The sequence below is a fragment of the Staurois parvus genome, unplaced genomic scaffold (assembly GCF_062004578.1).
Source record: "Staurois parvus isolate SC_StPar_1 unplaced genomic scaffold, SC_StPar_1.0 ptg000017l, whole genome shotgun sequence".
Taxonomy (NCBI): Eukaryota; Metazoa; Chordata; class Amphibia; order Anura; family Ranidae; genus Staurois; species Staurois parvus.
The window spans coordinates 6,310,614-6,335,934 of record NW_028317813.1 but is presented as its reverse complement, the minus strand read 5'-3'; the positions used below and the strand labels follow the sequence as shown (position 1 = coordinate 6,335,934).

Genomic DNA, 25,321 nt, shown 5'->3' with positions numbered 1-25,321 from the left:
ATGAAAATAAAAAAAATGTTTTACTTCGGCCTGTGTTAGGGTTCATTCACACAAGTAGTCAGTGGGCAGTAAAATCAGGCAGTTGAGCTGTAAATTTACTGTTGCCTCCCCCTGCAGCTGCTCAGGGCTGTACACATATCACTGCCACAGCAAAAATGAAACTGCATGTTATTCTGGCCATCGGTACCACCATTCAAGTGAATAGGATCAAGCTGCAACCGAGTGTAGTGCATATGGTTACGGCACAATAATGAAGCATTTTCAGGGTTAAAACAGGTGCCCCCTCAAATGCTCTCTGAAGAGTGACCCCATGTGCATCACTTTTCCAAGGAGTGGCTATATTAGCCATAGGTGTGAACGACTCCTTACTGTAAGAGTGATGTCCCCTCTTTTCCTGTCCTGGGGACCTTATTTTTTTTTTTACCAAACAGTATCTCTCCAGTGAAACCTCTGAATAAAGTAAAACCTGACAGGAGTTTTCATTTTTCCATGCTCTATAGAAACTAAGAAAAAAAAAAGTTATGAGCGTGAATCTGGCAGTACCAAGGTCGTTGGTTTGAATCCCAACCATGGCACCACCTGCCTGGAGTTTGCATGTTCTCCCTCAGCCTGCATGGGTTTCCTCTGGGTACTCCGGTTTCCTCCCACACTCCAAAGACATGCTGGTAGGTTAATTGGCTATCTAAAACCAATTAACTCCTCCTGTCTAAATAGGCCCTAGTATGTGTATGTATGAATGTACGTTAGAGACTTTATAGTGTACGCTCCTTGAGGGTTAGGGACTGATGTGAATGTACAACATATATGTTGAGCACTGCGTAAATTGACGGTGCTATTGTATAGAAGTACCAGTAGTAGTAATAATTTACTTTAATCTGTCTCTGTGCAGCTGAAAGTATGTTGGTCAGTGTGGAAGATGTCAGAAGCTACTTATTTCACCTCCCCTTTGTAAAAGAGGGGCCAGTGGCTTGCCTGGATATTATTCAGCTGGACTCTGTACAGTGAGGAACAGAAGTATTTGAACACCCTGCGATTTTGCAAGTTCTCCCACTTAGAAATCATGGAGGGGTCTGAAATTCACATTGTAGGTGCATTCCCACTCTGAGAGAGAATTTAAAAACAAATTCAGGAAATCACATTGTATGATTTTTAAAGAATGTATTTGTCTTGCACTGCTGAGCATAAGTATTTGAACACCTGAGAAAATCAGTGTTAATATTTGGTACAGAAGCCTTTGTTTGCAATTACAGAGGTCAAACGTTTCCTGTAGTTCTTGACCAGGTTTGCACACACTGCAACAGGGATTTTGGCCCACTCCTCCACACAGATCTCTTCTAGATCTGTCAGGTTTCGGGGCTGTCGCTGAGCAACACGGAGTTTCAGCTCCCTCCAAAGATGTTCTATTGGATTTAGGTCTGGAGACTGGCTAGGCCACTCCAGAACCTTGATATGCTTCTTACGGAGCCACTCCTTGGTTATCCTGGCTGTGTGCTTCAGATCATTGTCATGTTGGAAGACCCAGCCACGACCCATCTTCAATGTTCTGACTGAGGGAAGGAGGTTGTTGCTCAAAATCTCACAATAAATGGCCCCATTCATCCTCTCCTTAATACAGTGCAGTCGTCCTGTCCCTTTCGCAGAAAAGCACCCCCAAAGCATGATGTTACCACCCCCATGCTTCACAGTAGGGATGGTGTTCTTGGGATGCAACTCATCCTTCTTTTTCCTCCAAACACGACGAGTGAAGTTTAGACCAAAAAGTTCTACTTTGGTCTCATCTGACCACATGACTTTCTCCCATGCCTCCTCTGGATCATCCAGATGGTCATTGGCAAACTTCAGACGGGCCTGGACATGTGATGACTTGAGCAGGGGAACCTTCCGTGCAATGCATGATTTGAAACCATGACAGCGTAGTGTTCTACTGACAGTGACCTTTGAAACTGTGGTCCCAGCTCTCTTCATGTCATTGACCAGCTCCTCCCTTGTAGTTCTGGGCTGATTCCTCACCTTTCTTATCATCAGTGATACCCCACAAGGTGAGATCTTGCATGGAGCCCCAGTCCGAGGGAGACTGACAGTCGTCTTTAGCCTCTTTCATTTTCTAACAATTGCTCCAACAGTTGATATATTTTCACCAAGCTGCTTGGCAATTGCCCCGTAGCCCTTTCCAGCCTTGTGGAGGTCCACAATTTTGTCTCTGGTGTCTTTTGACAGCTCTTTGGTGTTGCCCATGGTAGTAGTTGGTGTCTGACTGACTATGGGGTGGACAGGTGTCTTTAAAGAGCTCAGACAGGTGCTACTAAGTTAGATTGAGTGGAGTAGAGGTGGACTTTTAAAAGGCACAGTAACAGGTCTTTGAGAGCCAGAATTCTTGCTGTTTCTTAGGTGTTCAAATACTTATGTTCAGCAGTGCAAGAGAAATAAATTCTTTAAAAATCATACAATGTGATTTCCTGAATTTGTTTTTTAAAATTCTGTCTCTCAGAGTGGGAATGCACCTACAATGTGAATTTCAGACCCCTCCATGATTTCTAAGTGGGAGAACTTGCAAAATCGCAGGGTGTTCAACTACTTCTGTTCCTCACTGTATGTGATTCCAAGCAGCGATTTAGTGATTAGTGTGTACTGATTTGATCTGATTCCTGCCACTACAATTCATCCTGGCTTAATTTGCTGGTGTGAATGTAGCCTGAGCCCTGCTTCACACGGAATGCAGCTTTGAAATCACGCTACTTCACTTGAAGTAGCACAGTATCAAATCCGCTGCTTTATATTCACGCTATTTCACTTGAAGTAGGGCAATTTCAAAGCCACTGGTCAGTGCAATTTCATGTGCAGCTTTCCTGACAACTTTGTGACTTCATACACAGATGTCTATGCAAGCAGCACATGAAATTGCCAAGAATAGTGCAGGAACCTTATTTCAAAATTGTTGCCGCGCTGCAAAGTCGGAGTCCCACTGCTTTGAATAGTTCCAGAGACTTCCTCAAGAGTTGGTTCTGGCCAGCTCAGTGGATTACTTTAAAAAAGGCCTGGATTCTTTCTTAGATACACAGAATATAACTGGATACTAACATTTATAGGAAAAGTTGACCCAGGGAATATCTGATTGCCTCTCGGGGGATCAGGAAGGAATTTTTTTTCCCTGCAGGAGCAAATTGGATCAGGTTTTGCTGGGGTTTTTTTGCCTTCCTCTGGCTCAACTGTGGGTATAGGACTGTAACTTTTTTTTCTTTTTTATATGGTTGAACTGGATGGACTTTTGTCTTTTTTCAGCAGGACTAACTATGTAACTGTGTAAATCAGGTGCGACTTGTCATGCGATTTGAAACTGTTAAATCATATGACAAGTCGCACCGGTGTAAGCCAGGGCTAAGTGATTATTATCCCTGTGTATTAATATTACAGGTACTTATATAGCGCTGTCAATTTTATGCAGCGCTATATATATATATATATATATATATATATATATTCACATGAGTCCCTAACCCTTAAGGAGCTTACAGTCTAAGGTTCCTAACTTACATTCATACATATACTGGGGGCATTTAGACAGAAGCCAGGTAATCTACCAGCATGTCTTTGGAGTGTGGGAAGAAGCCAGATTACCCGGAGGAAACCCACGCAGGCACAGGGAGAACATGCAAACTCCAGGCAGGTAGAGCCATGGTTGGGATTCCAATCAACGACCCTAGTACTGCCAGGTGGAAGTGCTAACCATTTAGCCATGCTCAGTCTCCCCTTTCCTATACTATACACAATCACATAACTCTTCCAAGTCATTTTTCATTTTATAATATAAAGGATCACACCCTGACATATGACACAATAATGTCTGTTTATTTTTTCACCGTGGGGTAAACATATGTACACATTATTGGACACACAATTACTGTTTAGCTGTGCTGGACTGTTACCATAAGGAGCACGGTTTTATCTTTGGCTTTGTCATTTTGGAAATGAAAGGGTGTCTTGAGAAAGAGTGTGTGGGAATAATGTAACCTGAATATGCGTGGAGGGGAAAAAAAAAGTTTTGGCATCATTTAGGTGGGACTGGTGCTGAGACCTCTGCATACGTCAGCTGAAAGCATCCCCAGAAATAGAGGCTGTAGTCAGACAGGAAATGAGCAGAAGGTGGTGTGGGGACTGGGGAGGCAGCAGACAGGAAATAGGAGGGCCGCTGGCCTGGGAGAGGAAAAAGTCCTCCGCAGCTCTACGACGTGCCAGGATGACAGACACACTGCAGCTTCTACACAGTGACAACACCTTCTTCATCCCCACAAATCTGACAGTCTTCATGGGAGGAAAGAAAACAATCGTATTCTTAGGAACAAAGATTCAGCAATCCTGTTGTCATACGCAGACAGATTTTCTTACCGTTGTTTGACATTTCCCACAGAAGAAAGATGACAATCCCGAGTGATTCACTGGAGAAGGACAGAACTGCCAGATTCTTAGGGTTTCATCCATGACACAAGCAATGTTAGGACAGCGAAGGAAAAAGAATAGTGACATGAATTTATCAAACTTACAATAAGAATCTGGTGGTAAAATAGCTGTTTTGACAGGCGGTAGAGAGGCGCTGAATTTTGCGTGCTTGTAAAATCTTTCTTTTTCACCACAATAACAACTACCGGGTATTGTTTTGTTTCACAAAAAAAAAAAGAAATGAATTATAATATGTTCATATTATAATATACCAAAAAATGTAGACAGTTGGCTGAGGTGCAGCTTAAAACCCAAACCATCCTTTAATTGAAATTTTTTATTACAGGTACAGGTGTTGATTTACGCAGTACATCTATATTGTACATTCTCATCAGTCCCTGCCCTCAAGGGGCGTACAATCTAAGGTCCCTAACTCACATTCATACATACACTTACTAGGGACAATTTAAACAGGAGCCAGTTAACCTGCCATCATGTCTTTGGAGGAAACCGGAGTACCCTGGAGGAAACCCACGCAGGCACAGGGAGAACATGCAAACTCCATGCAGGCAGTGCCGTGGTTGGGATTCAAACTGATGACCCTAGTGCTGCTAACCACTTGCCCACTGTGCTACCCCATATGTCTAAAATACAGCCGAAGGGGGCTTTTCATCTGCCACAGTCGCAGGAAATTTAACGTAGCATGTTGAGCGAATGGGGCCACATCAAAACCGACAGCCAAATGCTTGGCTCACATCTGTGGCCTATTAGCCCCATTTGGCAAACAATAGGCATTCTGGAGGCGACAGGCATTTTGCTACAGGTGACAAACACTCAAATGTGAACAGGGGCCATTGAATTGAATGGGATTTTCCCTGCTGAGCTTTTCTGAGTGCCGAGCTTTGAGCAGAAAAGCTTGTGAATGGGGGGGGCCTTAGGAAATTCTCCCTACGCTTCCTAGGTTCTCGCCTAGGCAAAAATGACATGTTGCTTGCCCATAACTTCCTAGAATACTCAGGTCATGCATCCCAGGAGCCACCGAGTACACAACAGCACATGCTCTGTGGCACGTCATCAGGGGCCAGTTGCAAGAACCTTGAAGAAACAGCCAGCCTCCTGATGACATCACAGATGAAGCAGTGCAGGACCAGGTGTGCAGAATGGCACAATGGATCCCTATAGAACACCACTGTATCGCAGGTTTTGTCAGTATGGTTTGTGTGGATTACCCAGTAAAAAAGGGGATGACATTCCTCTTTGAGGCCTGAACCCATCTCATTTACTTATCTTTAACCTGGTATATACACTGCAACCGGTTCTCTTAGTATTCAAAACATCTTTTGTTCTGTTTAACCCTATCAGCATATTAAAGTGTAACTAAAGGCAAAGCTTTTTGTTATTAGTTTTGGATAGAGTAGAGCGGGATTAGAACCCCTGTCATTTTTTGTTGTTGCTGTCTGTGCCCCCATTAGGGAGATTCAACCTCTCTCTATTTGTCCTGTTTACCATTATCATTGAAAGCGAAAGTAAAAGAAAATCCCAAATTTTGGGTTGACATCTGAACACTAATAGTGGAGATGTCTTTTAAGGGGGACACTAGTTCTGGTGACATGCCAGGATTCCCTCACTTTGGAGGGATTTCCCCACACTTCCTGTTTTGGCTATGGGTCATAAAAGTGAGGAGAAAGCTCCCCAATGGGACACTGACTGGGGTTATAACCCTCCCTTACGCTATCCAGAATGAAAAAAAAAAGATTTTGCCTGTAGTTAGACTTTAGTGATAAACATACATTTCTGTACATTTATGGCCCATTCAATAAGGCCCCTTTCACACTGCCAGCTAGATCGGGTCCGCCTGTCAGTTTTTCAGACAGACCCAATTGGACCATCCATGGCTCTCTATGGAGCGGCGGGTGTTAGCGGACATGTGTCTAATCCGATCCTGTACACTAAAAACAGACGTATGGGGATCTGTTCTCCATCTGTCCATTGGATCGGATGACAGTGGGATGGAAATGGAAGGTGGTCCGTTTCTATCCAACCGTCCCATAGAAAACAGCGGGCTGTGTCCGCTCTGCTCTGCTGAACAGGCGGATCTGCTTGACTGAGTCTGCCCCGTCTAAGCTGCTCATAAACAACATTTTTTTTTTTTTATCCCTAGATTTCATTATATTATGTGTTTTCATGGATGTTTTGTATTTGAAAATTCTGAAACCAATAAAAAGCTGTCAAAGAAAAAAAAAAAAAGACTAGAAAATGTCAGTACTACTGATAAATCTGACTTGTGAATGGCAATTGAATTTTTTCTATTTGACATTTACAATGAATTGCTTTGAATAAAGAGTAACATTCTGTAAATGTTTGATCACAGAGCAGACACAGAATGCTGACTCTAAATGACATAGCTTTTTTCATGCCATACACTGTCCTAGGCAGAACCGCTGTCCTTGACATCAACAAACCCACTTTCTTGCCTTTTTTTGTTACATTTACTGCGAGTAACCTCCAATAAATGTTATCCAAGGTGATGTTTATTTTAACCTACTAAGTGACATATCGGCATGGATGTCACTCCACTTCCTCAAACTAAATCTTTATAAAACTGAGCTCATACTATTCCCTCCAGCCAACTCTGCCCCAAATTATATCACCAATCTTGTCTCCAAATATCACTCAAACTGTCCTCTCCGCTCCTCCCACAACCTCCTGCTCTCTAGCTCCCTTGTCTCCTCCTCCCTTGCTCGTCTCCAGGACTTCTCCAGAGCCTCCCCCATCCTCTGGAACACTCTACCCCAATCTATCTGACTATCGCCTACTCTGCCCACTTTTAGACGATCTCTGAAAACCTTTCTCTTCAGGGAAACCTATCCTGCCTTCAGCTAATAACCGAATCTTCTATTCCTCCTATCAGTTCATCCCCCATAGTTATTACCTTTTGTACACCAGCCTCTCCCTCCTAGATTGTAAGCTCCAAGGAGCAGGGCCTCCTATCCCTCTTGTATTGAACTGTACTGTTGCTGTATTGTCTCACTTCATATTGTAAAGCACTGAGCAAACTGTTGGCTCTATATAAATCCTGTGTAATAATAATAATTTTAGAGTGTGTGCTGTATATGGTAGTAACCACAAGCCAGTGCACAATTTATATTTAAGCATGTCAGTATATTGTGTTTTGATATGACCTGATAACCTTTATGCTGTGAAGGATTATACATGTACACAATGAGATCATTCATCTCCAGTGGGCTGCATGTACATTCCCCAGCACAGCCCCCATAACACCTCTGATTGTGGAGGTGGGTTCAGACGTGTTAGATGACCTCATACCATGCAGAAAACTTTCTCCCTGTGCAGTTTCCTCTTTACTATTTACTGCATACTGCTGCTGCTTGTGAAGTTTCTGTTTTTCATTTTAAAAAAACTGAATTCTCGATAATTTGGTAAAAAGGCAGTGCTGATTATCACATGAACCTCTGCGTCACTTTTTTTCTCGGGGCCATAGTGTTGTTTCATGTCTCTGTTGCTCAAAATTGCTGCTTAGGTGGGCTCACATGATAGTCATACCGCGGTCCTATCCTGCTCATGTCCCAGTGCTATTCAGTGCAACTGCAGGCTGGAAACTGGTACAAAGACTTGTTTGGAGGAGACAGAATTGAGTAAACGGTCATGCTTTTCACCACTGGCCAGAACAAAAGGGGGGAGAGGTTAAGGAAGAACTCCAGGAATTGTATTTATTACAGTTACCTATATAGCGCTGTCAATTTACGCAGCACTTTACGTGTGTGCGTGTGTATATATTTATATATATATTGTACATTCACATCAGTCCTTAACCCTCAAGGGGTGTACAATCTAAGGTCCCTAACTTACATTCATACATACACATACTAAGGCCAATTTAGACAGGAACCAATTAACCTACCAGCATGTCCCTGGAGTTCCCGGAGGAAACCCGCACAGGCACATTCACCAACAACCATGCCACATTCAAAGTCATTTAAATCCACTTTCTTCCCCATTCTGATGCACGGTTTGAACTTCAGCAAGTCATCTTCACCACATCTAGATGCCTAAATGCATTGAGGTGCTGCCATGTGATTGGCTGATTAGCAATTTGTGTTACCAAGCAATTGAACAGGTGTACCTAATAAAGAGACAGGTGAGTATAAACTGCATCATCAGCAGAAGCTCTTGTAACCTAACAGATGCTGAGGTTGCCAAAGTTTATGTACCCCCCCCTTCTTCCTATGGAACTGGAGTGAGTCCTATATCAACAAGTAAGAATAGATTGGGGCCCTGCATATTCAGAACTTGGGCAGGTCTTAGCAGGCACAAAAAATATTTAGCTCAATATTTCTGAGCGTATTATAAAATATGATAATGCAAATATATTTTTGCTTTCAGCTAAATCTGGAATTTTAAGTCTGTGTGTGCTAATAAGTTGGGTTCCTTTATTCTTTCTTTATAAAGTCATCCTAAAGAGGAACTTCATCCCTCCCTTGGAGGGATATTCCATTTTTCACCCCCACTGTGATCCGCTGTTCAGATGTCTCAGCCCAGGTCCTCCTTAGTCAGTGGGAGCTGGCTGCCTTTTTCTGGTCCAGGAAGCCACCACCCAATGACACGCGTATCTCCACCTACTGGCCAATCTGTGTCTCTACTATGAATCCTCCTGTGTTGTCTAACAGGGATATTCCAGGAGGCTGCAAGAATAGGTATGCGTCATTCTCGCCTAGGCAAGAATGTCAGCAGAGGTGGATCCAGAATAAAACATTTAAAAACATGCAAACAGAAAAAATGTACCTTTCATATAGCGGGTGGGGGGTTTGCAGTGAGTTAAAGTATGATTTTAATGTGAAGTTCCACTTCACACTTAGTTATTTGTACAGAAACTTAATAAAACACTAAAAAGAATGCTGAAATCCAGAGAATGCCGTAATCCAGCTTCTCACAGCTCACTCATGCATCCCAGGAGGGTTCGGGGTAGTCTACACCACACTGCACTATGGTGTGTCATCAGGCAGCCAACTGCAAGACCCTGGAAGAAGACATCCAGCTCCTGATGATGTAATCAAAGAAGATGGCTTTGCAGGACCCACTGTATGGCAATGGAGGGGTGGAATCAGGGGCGGACTGACCATTTGGAAACTCGGGCACTGCCCGAGGGCCCAGGGTCAGTAGGGGCTTTTTTGAGTTTGGGCAAGGACACAGGGGCCCCATGATCCCCTATTGCCCGGGGGCCCCATGAGTTGTCAGTCCGCCCCTGGGTGGAATAAATCAGAGCTGTACTAGATTCACTGGGCACATGAGTATGTTTTTACAGGATAATCCACAAAGGGAGATGAAAATAAAATCCTGGGATGAAGTTCTTCTTTAATAACCGCACTTCTTTGGTACACAGATAGAGTTCTAATACACTCTGATGGAGGTGGCTGCTCCTTGTATTTAAGGCCCCTTTCACACGGGCGATTAGATTTCAGCTTTTAGCTGCGGTTAGAGGTACTTAGTTTCCGCAGCTAAATGCAGACAATGCATCCCTATGGCTCCATTCACACACTGTGTTTAGCAACATTTTCATAGCATACGGTTTTATGCAATTAGGAAAAACAAAGTTGACAGCGTCCAGGAGCGATGCACCGCAGCTATCTGTACATAAACGCAGTTAATCGCAGTACAAAGAAAAAATAAGTAAACAGTTTCTATAGAAAAGGCAAGAATTTACTAACACAGCTAAATGCAGCCTCATGTAATCGCAGATAAACACAGTATACAGACGCAAGTGATCTCTGTGCCAGGAGTGTTGGATTTTCAAAAAACAAAACAAAACATGCATTTACAAGCAGCAGAAAGAGGCCTAAAACAAAACCTTCAGTGCTTGTATCATTTCAGTGTCATTTCAGAGTTTCAGATGTTACCAGATTCAAGATTCAAATGTTTGTTACATTGAAATTATTACAATACTGACACAGGTCTCGAAAATATTAAGTGCAAAGACTGGCACGTGTACAGAAGGACCTGAATGTATGCAAATTATTTGTGACTTGGTCTACATGAGTTGATGATGTGCTGATTATATCATCCTCTTAGATTGTAAGCTCCCAGGATCAGGCCCTCCTATCCCTCTTGTATTGAACTGTATTGTTGCTGTATTGTCTCCCGTTATATTGTTAAGTGCTGAGCAAACTGTTAGCGCTATATAAATCCTGTATAATAACAATGTCATCAACTTAATCTGCTCGATAATTACATCCCAGACAAAACATTGGGCTGAGACATACTCACATTTGTTTATTTTCTTACTCGCATGGCTGGGGCCCTGATCCACTCACCCAAGGCAGAGCACAGATCAGTGTTGTAGAGGCATGGAGGTATCCTGCCTGATCTGTCCACTTCATTCTGAAAAGAATCATTGTATTATATAGTTACACTGCTGCTATGTTATTAGACCAGCATACTATAATTTCAAAGAGAGATCTGACATCTCAAGTTTCCTTTGAATTGGATTTCACTCTGTGTTGTATAGGTTGTGATAACTTGGCATTTGTATCTGCTTTCAGCAGAATGACAGTAGTTTAAAATTGAATAGACAGTACTGACCTCATTAGGCCTGACAGGGGACTTCTCAATGAAAACTGCTTGTTTGAAAAAATATTTCAACTTTAGTTAGGTTAGATTTACTTCCAAACTGGTCAGAAAGTGTAGGCCCCTGGTGCTCAACCTGCTGCCCTCTGGTGCTTTTTCTGTGACCCTCGGGGCCCCTACAGACCTTAATCTGTGTGTCCCTGTTGCCTGGTTATAGCAGCGATTTCTAGCAGTCTCATGTAATGTGCCTCCAGTCTATGACACTCTCTTTGTGCATGCTATCATCTCCAACAACTCGTATATCATTTTCACAGTTGTGGAATATCCACAGTCTCTGACCATCCCTTTTATCATGTCCATAATTTCTGGCCATCTCTTGTATCATGCCTGCAGTCTCTCACCATCTCTTGTATCATGTTCATAGTCTTTGACCATCTCCTTGTATCATGTCTGCAGTCTCCGACCATCTCCTTGTATCATACTTGCAGTACCTGACCATCTCTTGTATCATATCCATAGTCTTTGACCATCTAATGTATCATGCCTGCAGTCTCTGACCATCTCTTGTATCATGCCTGCAGTCTCTGACCATCTCTTGTATCATGCCTGCAGTCTCTGACCATCTCTTGTATCATGTCTGCAGTCTCTGACCATCTCTTGTATCCTGCCCGCAGTCACTGACCAACTTTTGAATCATGCCTGTAATCTCTGGCCACCTCTTGTATCATGTCGGCAGCCTCTGACATCTCTTGTATCATGCCGGCAGCCTCTGACATCTCTTGTATCATGCCCGCAGCCTCTGACATCTCTTGTATCATGCCCGCAGCCTCTGACATCTCTTGTATCATGCCCGCAGCCTCTGACATCTCTTGTATCATGCCCGCAGTCTCTGACCATCTCTTGTATCATGCCCGCAGTCTCTGACCATCTCTTGTATTATGTCTGCAGTCTCTGTCCATCTCTTGCATCATGTCTCCAGTCTCTGACCATTTCTTGTATCATGGCTATGATCTTTGACAATACCCTGTCTGCCGACTTTGAGACTGTATATTCACTTGAGACTCCCACTGAAAGAAAGTAGTGTAAGCAGTGCCATTTAAAAAAAAAAATAAAATCAGCATTTCTTTTTGTGTGGAAAAAAATACCTGGTTACTGTACATTTTACTTTTACAATCAGATACATATAGAAGTACTCTGAAAGTAGGTCTTGTGTGACTACTCACCCTCTGTGATAGATATAGATAGATATATATATATATATATATATATATATATATATATATATCTATCTATCTATCTATATCTTAGTTGCCATAGCTGAGGCATCAGTCCAGTGCCAGAGGTTGCTGTTGTTAAATTTTTGGAAGCTGGGCCAGCTCTGGGGCAGTTATTGTGGGCTTTTCCCTGGAATCGGCACAACTTCTAGCAGTCTGACAATGGAAACCTATAGTGCTGGAGGCTGTTCTTGGCTGCTGGAGGCAAGTCTTGGCTGCAACAGACATTAGCCTTTATAACAGGAACCTATAAATTCAGTAGCATAATCATCTGCTGCAATGTTATTCAGTTTTATACCTATTAGAGCTTATAGTTCAGATAGTGGAAGAGGAAACAAATCAGATTATATGCTTGGCATAATGGGGGAGATTTACAGGTACATTTCGGGGTTTCATGATTTGGAGTGTGCGGAGTGATTTATTGGAAGAAATTACATAGAAGGGTACATACAGTGATTAGATAATAAAGCAAGAATAAAATGCCATAGAGGTTGCTTTTGGAGTAATGTCTGGTAATAAGTAAGTACATTTTTACATAGCAGTCAGACTGGACAGGAATTTGAAGGTTAGCATTATGAGTTTGGATTGATTCATTAGTAGACCACATTTTTCCTTCAATGTAAATGTATACTGGTGTTATTAAAGTATAACTAAAGGTAAAACTATGTTGTTCGTTTTTGGACAGAGCGGAGAGAGATTAGAACAGCTTTTAGATTTTTATTACTGTCTGTGTCCCCATTACATAGATTCACCCTCTCTATTTGCCCTGTTTACCATTATCCTTGAAAGTGAAAATAAATGAAAATCCCCAGAAAAGTAGTGGTGGGAAAATTTTCCAATTGGGTCACTAGTTCTGGTGACCTGTGGGTCCCCAAGGAATTACCTTACTTTGCAGGGATTTTCTTTTACTTCCTGTTTTGGCCGTAGGACAGGAAGTGAAGATAAATCTCCCAAATGGGACACAGATGCAAAAAATAAACCGACAAGGGTTATAACCCTCCCTAACTGTAACCAAATGAAAAAAAAAAATAGTTTTGCCTTCTACTTTAAGAGAAATCACAAGGCTTATTTACTTGTCATGCTCTTTCCAGGAGTAAACCTTGGAAAGTTTGCACTTTTGAGTGATAATGCATTTTGTAATTCCACCCAGGTTTATGGAGGCAAAACACCAAATCACAAAGCTTGTTATGTTCTCTCCAGGATGAAACTTTGGAAAGTTCATACTTTGAGTACATTCTGTAATTCTACAAAGCGTTATGGGGGCACAACATTAATATCAGAGTCATCAAATACAATGCCAGTGAATTATTAGGAAAAACTAGTTCTGTTTGCTTCTAGCTTAAAAGACTTCCATCTTTAGTGGAGAATTCTGTTGTTTACCATATAAGCTGGCCATAGACAGAGCGATTTTCTTTCCTGCAAACTGTGGTTGAAGGAAAGAAAATCGTTTGATTCCCTCATCAACACAGTTTGTGTTGATGGGGGAATCTCTCCTGCAGAGCCATCGTGTTCTGTAGCCGCTAGCAATAATCGCATGTAAAATCCAACAGGCTGGTTGTACCCAAGATTATCGGTCAATCAACTTGGGTACATTTAGCCTGCTTATACATGGTTCAAATCTCAGCTGGTACCGGCTGAGATTCAAACCGTCTATGGCTGGCTATAGGCATATGGTTAACGAACAAATGTTTTGGCAGCATAATCTTGTTTAAAATTGTTTTGCTTGGTTTCATATAAGGTAATATATGAATGGAGTCATATGAGGGTAAAGCACAATTACATGGCATCATTATGTCTTCATAATGGTAGTGGTCTGTATGTGAGGTGGGGGGAACATTACATTGTGGCATGTCCAGTGGTCACATGACTCTACTGGGCTGACAGCCTGGAGTCTAATTGTAAACCATGAAGATTTTTTCCTGAACCGTAAATGTCACAAGCATGGTTTCTGTTGGTTTTAAAAACAAAGTTAATACTAGTATGTGGAATAGCTTTTCCCAAATTGTTCCCAAGTTTATTTCCTGTCATGGATGTTAATTGAGAGCATTGTCTTTCTCTTTTAGGTGGGTGCGTGAGTTCTTGAATAATGACAACAGGGGCCTGGATGTTTTGGTGGAGTATCTCTCATTTGCACAGTGCGCGGTTATGTAAGTACAGTCTGTAAATATGTTTTCCTTAATGTATGTGGGAGAGCCATCCCAAGACACCACAAGTAGGAAAATCTGTGCAGACAGAATACTGATGATTATCCTTCGTGAATTTTTGTGTCCTGATGCTGAAGAAGCAGCATGTGTTCCAAGTAACAGTTTCCACCCCGTGCTGTCTGACATATGCAGCTCAGTTTGTTGTCTGTTGGTCCCAGCCAATGCAGCTATTGCACATCCAGCAGGCTGGATACCATTTTCTGCTGCTTTGTAGCTTGCTTTACCCATTCCTTTGTCTGTCCCTTGGCCGCTCAAGCTTCTTTGTATCCCTTTGGTGTAGGTTTGATTTTGAGGGCCTGGAAAACGGGGAGGATGGCTTGGTTGAAAAGTCCAAACCCTGGAGCAGATCCATCGAGGATCTGCAGAGTCCCAACGCCCTCCATGCCCCTTTCGCCAACGGCCTCGCTCGCTCTGCCCGCCAGTCTGTGCTCCGGTATGTATTTGTGTGCCCGCTCCTTGCCATTGTTCCCTGCAGCCAACCTGCCAAGATGCTGTGTTTGTGATTCTTCCATAGCTATTCTTTTTATGATAATGTTAACTTTAAAGGCTAGTAGCACCTGGAAAGGCAAAGGGTCCACTGAAATACAATGAACATTGCATATGTTAGGCATCTTACACTTCCATGATGATTCTATATCTATATAATATTATGTGTTTCCAGTATATTGGTATACATTATATGATACTTGCTTCATTGCAACTCACTGTTACAATAACTTTAGCAAGTACTCCGACAGTAAATCTATGAAATAAATTTAGCACATTTTCTGATTGTGTTTTTGCTTTTCTCATCATCTATTATCTACTGGACCAAAAAGTAATATTTTCATAAATAAAGATTTAGGAGTAAAAGGTGATGAACACTTTTATGATTCCTTTCATTTTTTTGGGTGTTACTGCCATAAGTAAAATTCCTTCATTATAACGCTGTGCTTTTTAAACCTTTCCAAAAATGGAAAAACACTTTATTATCCATTACATTGATCAAAACCTTTTTGCTACTAACACATATACCAGAAAATCAGAGCTGTATCCACTGTACAAATGATTGAGCCTGACATATTTTACTGTTTCAATAAACATTTTTGTGTACTCACTGTCCCCCAATAGCAGCTACAATACACTGCCAGGAAAAAAAGCGCTGAAAAATTCCAGATTGGTCAGCCAGAAGGATGATGTACATGTCTGCATCATGTGCCTCCGTGCCATTATGAATTACCAGGTATAGAATTAGTTGGTGTGATCGATGTGATGAAATAGCATGCAGTGCAAGCTATCATTCATACTTTTGTTATCCTAATAATACTTTTGTTTGTATCTCTTTAGTTATAAACAACTATGTGTGTATATACACATATACATATATCCATAGAATACTAAAAATATGAATGGTGGCTGTGGATATGTATGAATACTACAGGATACCTATAGTTAACATTCTGGACTATCTGTACATCCTTTGTTTCTCTTTTCTTCTTTTTCTCTTAGTATGGCTTCAATCTGGTCATGTCCCATCCTCATGCTGTCAATGAAATTGCTCTCAGCTTAAACAACAAGAATCCAAGGTATCTGTTAATATAACTGTAATGTTTATGTTCCTCATGTTATGCAAGCAGATAATACACTGGTGTGTGTGTACACACTGTGACAATTTAATTCCCAACATAGCACTATGGGGTTGCATCACACAGCCATTCACACTCAAGCATGTTCTAAATTGCACTCCCCTGGGTCTCAGACCAGTTGTCTTTACGGAGCAGCAGAAGAAATAACACGTATGTTGCACCGGATAATGAGTGTCAGGAATCTGGAGCAGAGGATTAACATCAAAGTTTGTGTGAAAATTGCCAAAAAGTGCAAGTGAAATGTTGGCTCCGTTACAAAAGGCATATGGTGAACGTTCCATGAAGAAATCAAGTGTTTTTGAAAGACCTAGGCTGTTTATGGAGGAGCAGGAAGATGTCCACCATGATGCAAGCAGTGGGCAGCTAAGAACAGATGAAACTGTGGACAGAGTGTGAATCCTCATAGGCACAAATCGAAGATTGAGTGTGAGAATGATGGCAGAAGTATTGAACATGAACAGGGAAACAGTGCTGCAGATTCTAACAGAGATTTGGAAATGAGAAAGATTTCCCCAAAGATGGTGGCTCGAATATTTATAGAAGACCAGAAAGAACGTCATCTTCAAATTTCATCTTTTAAAGAATGCAGAGGTGTTTGATATTTTTTTACAGTGCATTAAATTGTCACACCTCGTGTATGTATGTGTGTATAAATAAATATATATATATATATATATATATATATATATATATATATATATATATATATATATATTCAGGTTGAAAATAAATTCTCAGTTGGGTTCAAACTAGTTTTTTTTTTTTTTTTTTTATACAAAGTCCTGGCTAGCTATAACACTTTAATTACACCTAGAATATTTTATTTCTCTATTACCTAACGTGTTTCTATTTGAATAGAACAAAAGCCTTGGTCCTGGAATTACTGGCTGCGGTGTGTCTGGTTCGGGGAGGACATGAAATCATTCTATCTGCTTTTGACAACTTCAAAGAGGTAGGAAATTGTATTATTTTAACCCAGTGATCTATAAGTTTTTTGTACTGTAAAGGAACTGGGATCTCTACACATAAATACTTTTGTATCCACTATCATATACTCTGTTTCATTCTAGGTCTGCAAGGAGAAGCATCGTTTTGAGAAGCTCATGGAATATTTTAGGAATGAAGACAGCAACATTGATTTCATGGTAGGTCAAGCACCCAGCTGATGTCTATAGTAATTATAGATAATAAGTTGCTTTCCATTGCTGATAAAAGAACCTTTTTTCCCCACAGGTTGCATGTATGCAGTTCATTAACATTGTTGTCCATTCTGTGGAAGACATGAACTTCCGTGTTCACCTTCAGTATGAGTTCACCAAGCTGGGCCTTGAAGAGTTCCTGGAGGTAAGAATTACATGTTTCCCTACCAAATTAAAAAAGAAAAAAGCGCCTTTTACAAAAAACACCAAAGTGTCAGCAGCATATCCCACCCAAAATAAATAAATTTTGGCAACAATAATCCTAATTAAAAGGTATGCGCTAATAAACTTATACAAAGGTGTATATCATCATCCAAACAAACATTTAGTGTTTTAAATAAATAATTATAGTGTCCAAACATAAATTAGTGTCCAAAAAAAAAATAATATATATATTAGTGTCCAAAAAAAAAAATATATATCTTCAGTGACTTGAACCAATTGTGAAAAATCCACCACCGAAGGAGATTAAATGAACTCACCAGAGCCAATGGCTGGTCAGAATATAAAGCAGCAACAGCACTTGTGCTCTGGGAGCAATGAACCCGATGTCCAAACAGATATGGTGATGTTTCAGATACTTCCAGATAATAATAATCACAGACAAACAACTTTGCAGCCCAAGCGCTTATGATGAACTTCTCCACTCTCTCATATCTCCATGAGAGCATACAGTACACTCAGGGACAAAAAAGAGAACATAATGGTGCAATACGTTTTTTTCATTTATCTCTTTAATAAAAAAGGGATAAGGAAACTCACAAACAAGGTGTCCAACAGACACCAGCTTCAATCACAAAAAAAGGTGAGATACAATTTCCGCTCAACGCGGATCTCTCCCATACAGCACAGAACAGCAAGGCTCTCTAACGTCCACATCAAGTAGGCCACGCTCAACCGGTTTCGTCACACAGACGTCATCAAGGGGCAGTACCAAACGTCTGTGTGACGAAACCAGTTGAGCGTGGCCTACTTCCTTTTTTTGGACACTAATATATATATATTTTTATTTTTTTTTGGACACTAATTTATGTTTGGACACTATAATTATTTATTTAAAACACTAAATGTTTGTTTGGATGATATACACCTTTGTATAAGTTTGTTATTAGCGCATACCTTTTAATTAGGATTACATGTTTCCCTACACTGATGTTTCGGTGGACAACTCAAATGCCTCTAACGTAACATTGTGCGCTAATTTTGTGTATTTTCATTCTCTGCAGAAATCTAAACACACGGAAAGTGAGAAACTTCAGGTGCAGATTCAAGCCTACTTGGATAATGTATTTGATGTAGGAGGTTTGCTGGAAGATGCAGAGACTAAGAATGTTGCACTTGAGAAAGTGGAGGAATTGGAGGAACATTTATCTCATGTAGGTATACAGCAGGTTTTTACAAGACGACAGTCATTATTATACAGGATTTATATAGCGCCAACAGTTTGAACAGCACTTTATAGAATAAATGGAGACAGTACAATTAGGAAGGCACTGCTTGTGAGAGTTTACAGTCTATAAACAGTGTAATTTACATTACCATTTTACAGGACTAAAAAATGTATGAATATATGCAGTCTCTTATGTAATCAATGGTTAAAGCTGAGTTCCTGCTAAATATATACAGTAGGCAATATATGTGTACAATTTTCCTGCCAACACTTTTGTAAAGCGACTGTGTCATATCCTTGCCCTCAGCCTGCTTACTGGACAATTCAGAAGCAGCATTGAACAAATCAGTTCCGTGCTCTTCCCTCCTGTTAGCATTGTTAGACTGACTGCCTAAAGTAATGCAGTAGACCCTTGTTGGCTGACACTGCCTGCTTTTCCATGCGTTATTTGGTTATCCAGTGGAATGTTGGGAGACAAATTAAAATATTTCATCCTATGTCATAGCTTAGTCACATTCAACTGGACTTGTTCTGTAATGTAATTTTCTCAAACAACTGTAGAACAGAAGATGCTGCAAAATGTCATCCACATTACAGAACAAGTCTCGTTGAATGTGACCAACCACTACCAGCTATATCATGACCTGAATGAACGAGAACCTTTTCAGACTATGCCAAGTGGTGCATAGACATTAGCAAGTAAAACAAATCGGTGCACTTTAACTTCACATCTAATATGGAGGCAAGAGATCCAGTGGGCCTTTTGAACAGTTGGATGACTTCAGGCAAACTTGCTTGTATGGAAATTGGAGCTCATGCAATTCACCAGCAATTTTTCATCCGTTTTTATAAAGCTGGCCAGTAAATACAGCAAATGGTGAAATGCTGATAAATATGACATTTTTAAGTGTGCTTGTATTGAGCTCTAGCATTGTTAAGTTTTAACAGAATATAAATAGAGGAATACAGAATTGTCTGTACATACATTATAGCCATCTTCTAGTAAGTGCAATCACTGACTTTAGTTAGGTTGCGGCTTTGGCCTGCTCCATCCCGCTACTTGCTGTTGGTCTTGCTTACCAAACTGGGATGGAAGCGCATGGTGGTGGGGAAACACAAAATGTTTGTCCTTGCTCGGATTATTATATCTACAGTAGAGTGCCCTGAGTTTTGTTTGAGAAGGTATCTGAAGGTGGCTCAGAGTGTCTGCATTTAATATTTCATTGACACTTAACAGATTTAGAGTCTTTTTGCTGATTAATCCTTCCGACTGGCTCTACAGTCTGGCCTAATACTGAAATAGAGTTTCTTGGTTCACCTTCATTTCTGTTAATCTGGGTTCTCGGTTCAATCTCATTTCTGTTAATCTGGAAGTTGTTGAGGAAAAAATAGCATCACACTCTTAACTCGGAGGGGAAGGAAATTGTATTTAAAAAATTGTATCAAGTTTACTAATAACCAACATTTTGGTGGGATATTATGGAAAAACACAAACTCGCAGTGTGTCACCACAACCCCCAGACCTCTTGTGCAGTATAATCTGTTGGTGGCAATTCTTTCCACTTCCTCTTGCTATATGTTACACATTACACAGTGTGTGATTTCTCTGTTTAGGTCTGAGTTTAATGTTTAGATAAAGAGAACCACTTTAACCATTTAACTTTATTAAAATGTGATACATGATGAGTCTCTAGTAGCTGATACATTTAACTATATTACAACGGCCTGTTGTGCACCAGGGCATATATACAGATCGATCACATCACTGTGCCCACTTTATTATCCACATTAGATCCATCGGAACAGTATAACAGGATTAGTTTGAATACAGTAAATCTGAAGTTTAGTTTTTGTTTTCTCTTTTTGGGATACAGCACCATAAATATTAGTTATGTATAATGGTGTGTATCCCATTACCTGCAGGCTTCTGCTAAATTTCCTCCCTTCTGTGCCTCCTCAAGGCCCCTGGATACCATCCTGAACACATGTCTTCTAAAACTGTGAAGTTTAACTGCAGCCGCTGCTAGAGAGAAAAGTTGCGCCACTCACCTGTTGTCTTCTGCCTTCTCCGCCATTCACAGAACTGTGAATGGGCTATGGAATCCTTTCATTCAACTGTTCTAACATCCATTCATAGAACGCAATGCATTTACGGGAGTGTAGTACTATGAGCTCTGTGAATGGCGGAGAGGGCAGAAAGTTGGCTGGCGAGGGGTAAATTTTTTTTTTTCTGTCTGCAATTAACCTTCACAGCATTGGAGAAAAGGCACTCAGGACAGTATCTGTCCACCTAGAGAAGGTATAGAGGGAAGGATTTTCAGCAGAAGCAAAAACCTGCAAGTAATGGGATACACACCCTTACTAATGACAAATGGCTCTGGTGATGTATACCCCCTACCAACAACAAGGCTATGACATTGATGACATGATGGTTTTTGTAGCATATTTAAATAATATAAATACTGTATATACAGTATTTTAGAAATAAGCAGCTAACACAGGGATGCATCCATGATGCCCAGTTTTTAAAACTTGGAGGGCTTTCTGGTATGTGTATGCAGGAACATTTTAGAAAACAAAATTAAAGTTAAAAAAAAAAAAATCAACAAATGGTCACAAGTTAAACCACAGTACACGTGAAACTGACAGAATGTCATAGATTGCGTCATGTTTCCTTCTTGGAGTATTTGCTAAATTTCTGGGGATTTCCTTTGGTGTAAAAGAAAAAATCTTTGGATTCCTTTCACTTTTGATTAGTGATATTAGATCAGAGAGTTGCTGCTGGGAAGATTACAGTAGGTACTGTTATTCTGAGCTGCATAAGGATCCAATAACTGCAGTTATGATTTTCTTCCAGATGACAGAAAAGCTGCTAGATTTGGAGAATGAGAACATGATGCGAGTGGCCGAGTTGGAAAAAACGTTATTACATAGGGAGAAGGAGCTGGAAATGATTAGGGTGAGCTACAAAGAGAGTGTTAAGAGTGTCTTTATTATGCTGATGTTTGTATAGAATATGCATGAGCAACTACGAATCTTGATTTCTTAAAATCCAACTTCAGCCAAACCTGGATAAATCTAGGTTCACACCTATGCGTTTTCCATTGCGATTTGCAGAAACGCACAGCAGTCCATTAAACATGCTTTCCTATGGGACATGTTCACGTCTCCATGTTTTTTCACTCAGTGCTTTTTTTGGAAAGGGTCAGGGACTTTTTTAAACACAAAATGTTGCATTTTTGGTTCAGTAGTCTTCAATGGAGATGCTGCAGATATGCATGTAGTTCCTTTTTGACATGCTTTTGATGCATTTTGCATTTTAATCTGCCCAGCAACAAGTTGGATAAAGAAAAAAAAACACTTAAAAAATGCATGTGCAAAAACGCACCCTAAAAAGCATTGCAGAAACGGATCAAGCACACAAACTGCATAGGTGTGACCCTGGCCTAAAACTAGTTGGACGATAGAACTTGTGTCTTAAGTGGTGGAGAGCGCTCATTTTTGGTTTAGGTGGTATGATTTCACCGGGAAAGGAGATGATGGAAAATAAATGAGGACAAGTAATCTCTGTGAGCCAGTGACTGCAGGGTATGCTGGAACATGTTTCTCCTACCACAAGAGAAGACTGCAGGATGTCAGAGCCTGATCTAGAAATTCCTTGCAATGTGGACAGCGAGGCACGTTTTCTGCGTGTAATGTGCTCCTAGCATCCCTATACATAGTCTTTACAAGCATATGTGCAGTCCCAGTTCACTTGGTGGTTTTCAGTGTTTTTCCTGCTTGTGGTATTGTTGCATTGGGATAAATTTAAAGCAGCCGAGTACTACTCTACTGCTGAATGCACTCTTCAAACATACGATTGTTTTTCTAAGCATTTTAGGTTTGTTTTTGAGAACTGCTCCCCTGCTGGGGTATCACTTCTTGTTTCTTAACCTCAAGATTCAGTTTCTTTTTTCATACATGGTCACTTGTTGGGGCTTTCCCGGGATACTGAACTACAGTAAATTCTGGAATATTATTCTACGGAACCCCTATTACTATTAATACATCATGCATCACAAAAGTTCCCAGATAAAACGTTTTGCATGACCTGAACTTATTGTTAACAAACAACCCCCCCCCCCCCTTCTCTTTCTGGCTGATATTTTCTATCACTATTTTCTTTAGAACATTGTTATCTTCACATTCATTTATTTTCCCATCAGTTAGGAATTTTTTTTTTATCAAATCTCATCTGTATGTATGCTCTATATATTTACGTGTTGCTGGAAATTATTACAATTATTTCAATTAACCCTGTCAGGGCTAAGATCATTTGTACCATTGTGACCAAGGGGTTCTTTTTTGAAGTGTTTTTCTGTTTAGCTACATTGTAGTGCTTAGTCCCTCTTTCCATTAGGCAATAAGGGGTTTAGGTAGGCAACTCTTCTTTACAATGATATCACTGTTAAATGTCAGTGTGATTGGCTTTTAGCCCTTTACTGTTACTGTGTCTGTTGCAAACATACTGGCCACATGGAAGTGTACACTGCATGTGAAACTAGACATTCTTAAGCACCTTTTAGTATTTTCCTGGACAAAATGTGAACACTGATACACTAGAGTAGATCATTGTTCTTATCCCTGAAAGCTTAATTCAGCTTGAGTGGTGGTGGATCTTAAAAAGTGAGTCCATCTAAAACAAATATTTTGGTTATTTGGTAGATGTTGGGGGAGCCAGAGGGATTCCACTGGTGAGATTTCTGTGCATGCTCCAGGGTCTGCACATCTGCTGGCGTTTGAGGGGGAGCTGACTGTTTTCTGTGGAATTCTTTTTTTAAACTTTGTCATGGAAAATGTAACTGTTCCAGAACACTTAAAGGTGGGCAGAAGCATCTACAATTCTGGGGTGGATGGGAGTAGAATCTGGAATTGTGGCACCGATAAATGCACATTTTCACCTGCACACCAAGGATCTCCAAATGTAGTCAAAAAAGACTACACACAAAGGAACATATGCAATGTTTTGGAGTCGCACAGGACCCCTTCATCAGGTATATGCCTAATGAAGTAATCCTGCATGGCTCCGATATGTTGAACTTGTTCCTTTGTGATGTGATCTTTCTGCGATAACAGCCTTTTGGATTACATGTAGAGATTCTTGGCGTACTGGTGAATATGTGCATTTATTTGTGAAATCTCCAGTATCCAGCTGGTAGTAGCTGCAGCACCCGCTATTTATGAGCCCTGTTTCCTGGAACATGTGCGATGGGAATATAGACAAGACTGGAATTGTGGCATTTTGCTGTTGGAGTAACCAAGACATAGTACATGCTGGAAGCTGTCCTAGCCCACCAAGGCTCACCTGTACCTAAGTGAATTAAATGAGTTTGCATTGACCATGCCACTATGCAGTTTTCTTGTTTTTACTGCAAGCATTCACAGCTATACTTAGGCTCATGGTTTTAAGATTCATTTAATAAAGGGGCTATAATAAAACCATAGTCTTCAGATTTAAATCCCTCTTACACTTGTTTATGAACAGTAGTTGGGCCTGCCTGCTTCCACAATATTACAAACTGTAATATGTCACATATAAATGTAAAGTGCATTGTTATATTTTAATGGACAAAATGTAGGTAGATTTATGTATAATAGACTCCAAGAAAGGAGTGCCACACAACCAAATGGCAAATCCAAGCAATGGATATATTTTCTGCTGCAATGCAAAGGTATACAGGTATACCAGTAAGTACGCTTCTTTAAGCATATTTACTTGTATATTTTTTTCACTGCAGCAGAAAGTAAATCCACTGATTAAAACCACCATTTAGTTGCACAGCATTTGTTTCTTGGATACTAGTACTTTGCCATGGTGATGGTTAGCCCATCTGATGCCTGCATTTACAGTGCATCCAGAAAGTATTCAAAGCTCTTAACTTTTGCCACATTTTGTTATGTTACAGCCTTATTCCAAAATGGATTAAATTCATTTTTCCCCCTCAACATTCTACAAACAATACCCCATAATGACAACGCGAAAGAAGTTTGTTTTTTAAATCTTTGTATTTATTAAAAATAAAAAAAATAAACCACATGTACACAAGTATTCACAGCCTTTTCTCAATACTTTGTTGAAGCACCTTTAGCACCAATTACAGCCTCAAGTTGTTTGAAATATGATGCTACAAGCTTGGCACACCTATTTTTGGGCAATTTCTCCCATTCTTCTTTGCAGTACCTCTCAAGCTCCATCAGGTTGGATGGGGACCATCAGTGCACAGCCATTTTTAGATCTCTCCAGTGATGTTCAATCGGGTTCAAGTCTGGGCCACTCCAGGACATTCACAGAGTTGGCACATAGCCACTCCTTTGTTATGTGGGCTGTGTGCTTCGGGTCGTTGTCCTGTTTAAAGATGAACCGTCGCTCCAGTCTAGGGTCCAGAGCATTCTGAAACAGGTTTTCATCAAGGATGTCTCTGTACATTGCCGCATTCATCTTTACTTTGTTCCTGACTAGTCTCCCAATTGCTGCCGCAGAAAAACATCCCACAGCATGATACTGCCACCACCATGCTTCACTGTAGGGATGGTATTGGCCAGGTGGTGAGCGGTGCCTGGTTTCCTTCAGACA

General features: G+C 40.6%; 1 protein-coding gene across 3 annotated transcripts in view; it reads left to right on the top strand.

Moving 5' to 3' along the window:
- The window catches only part of LOC149473266 (formin-like protein 3), a 157,665-nt gene that overhangs the window by 105,100 nt on the left and 27,244 nt on the right, over positions 1–25,321 (top strand). For 2 of the 3 annotated variants that reach the window (XM_089679232.1, XM_089679225.1), the window contains exons 5-13: positions 14,354–14,437; positions 14,775–14,927; positions 15,605–15,716; positions 15,983–16,059; positions 16,978–17,071; positions 17,190–17,264; positions 17,353–17,463; positions 18,545–18,694; positions 21,566–21,667. In XM_089679232.1, the coding sequence (XP_089535358.1) occupies positions 14,354–14,437; positions 14,775–14,927; positions 15,605–15,716; positions 15,983–16,059; positions 16,978–17,071; positions 17,190–17,264; positions 17,353–17,463; positions 18,545–18,694; positions 21,566–21,667 (958 nt within the window). The remainder of the gene's footprint in view (positions 1–14,353; positions 14,438–14,774; positions 14,928–15,604; positions 15,717–15,982; positions 16,060–16,977; positions 17,072–17,189; positions 17,265–17,352; positions 17,464–18,544; positions 18,695–21,565; positions 21,668–25,321) is intronic. The other variant, XM_089679237.1, reaches the window with a different exon arrangement.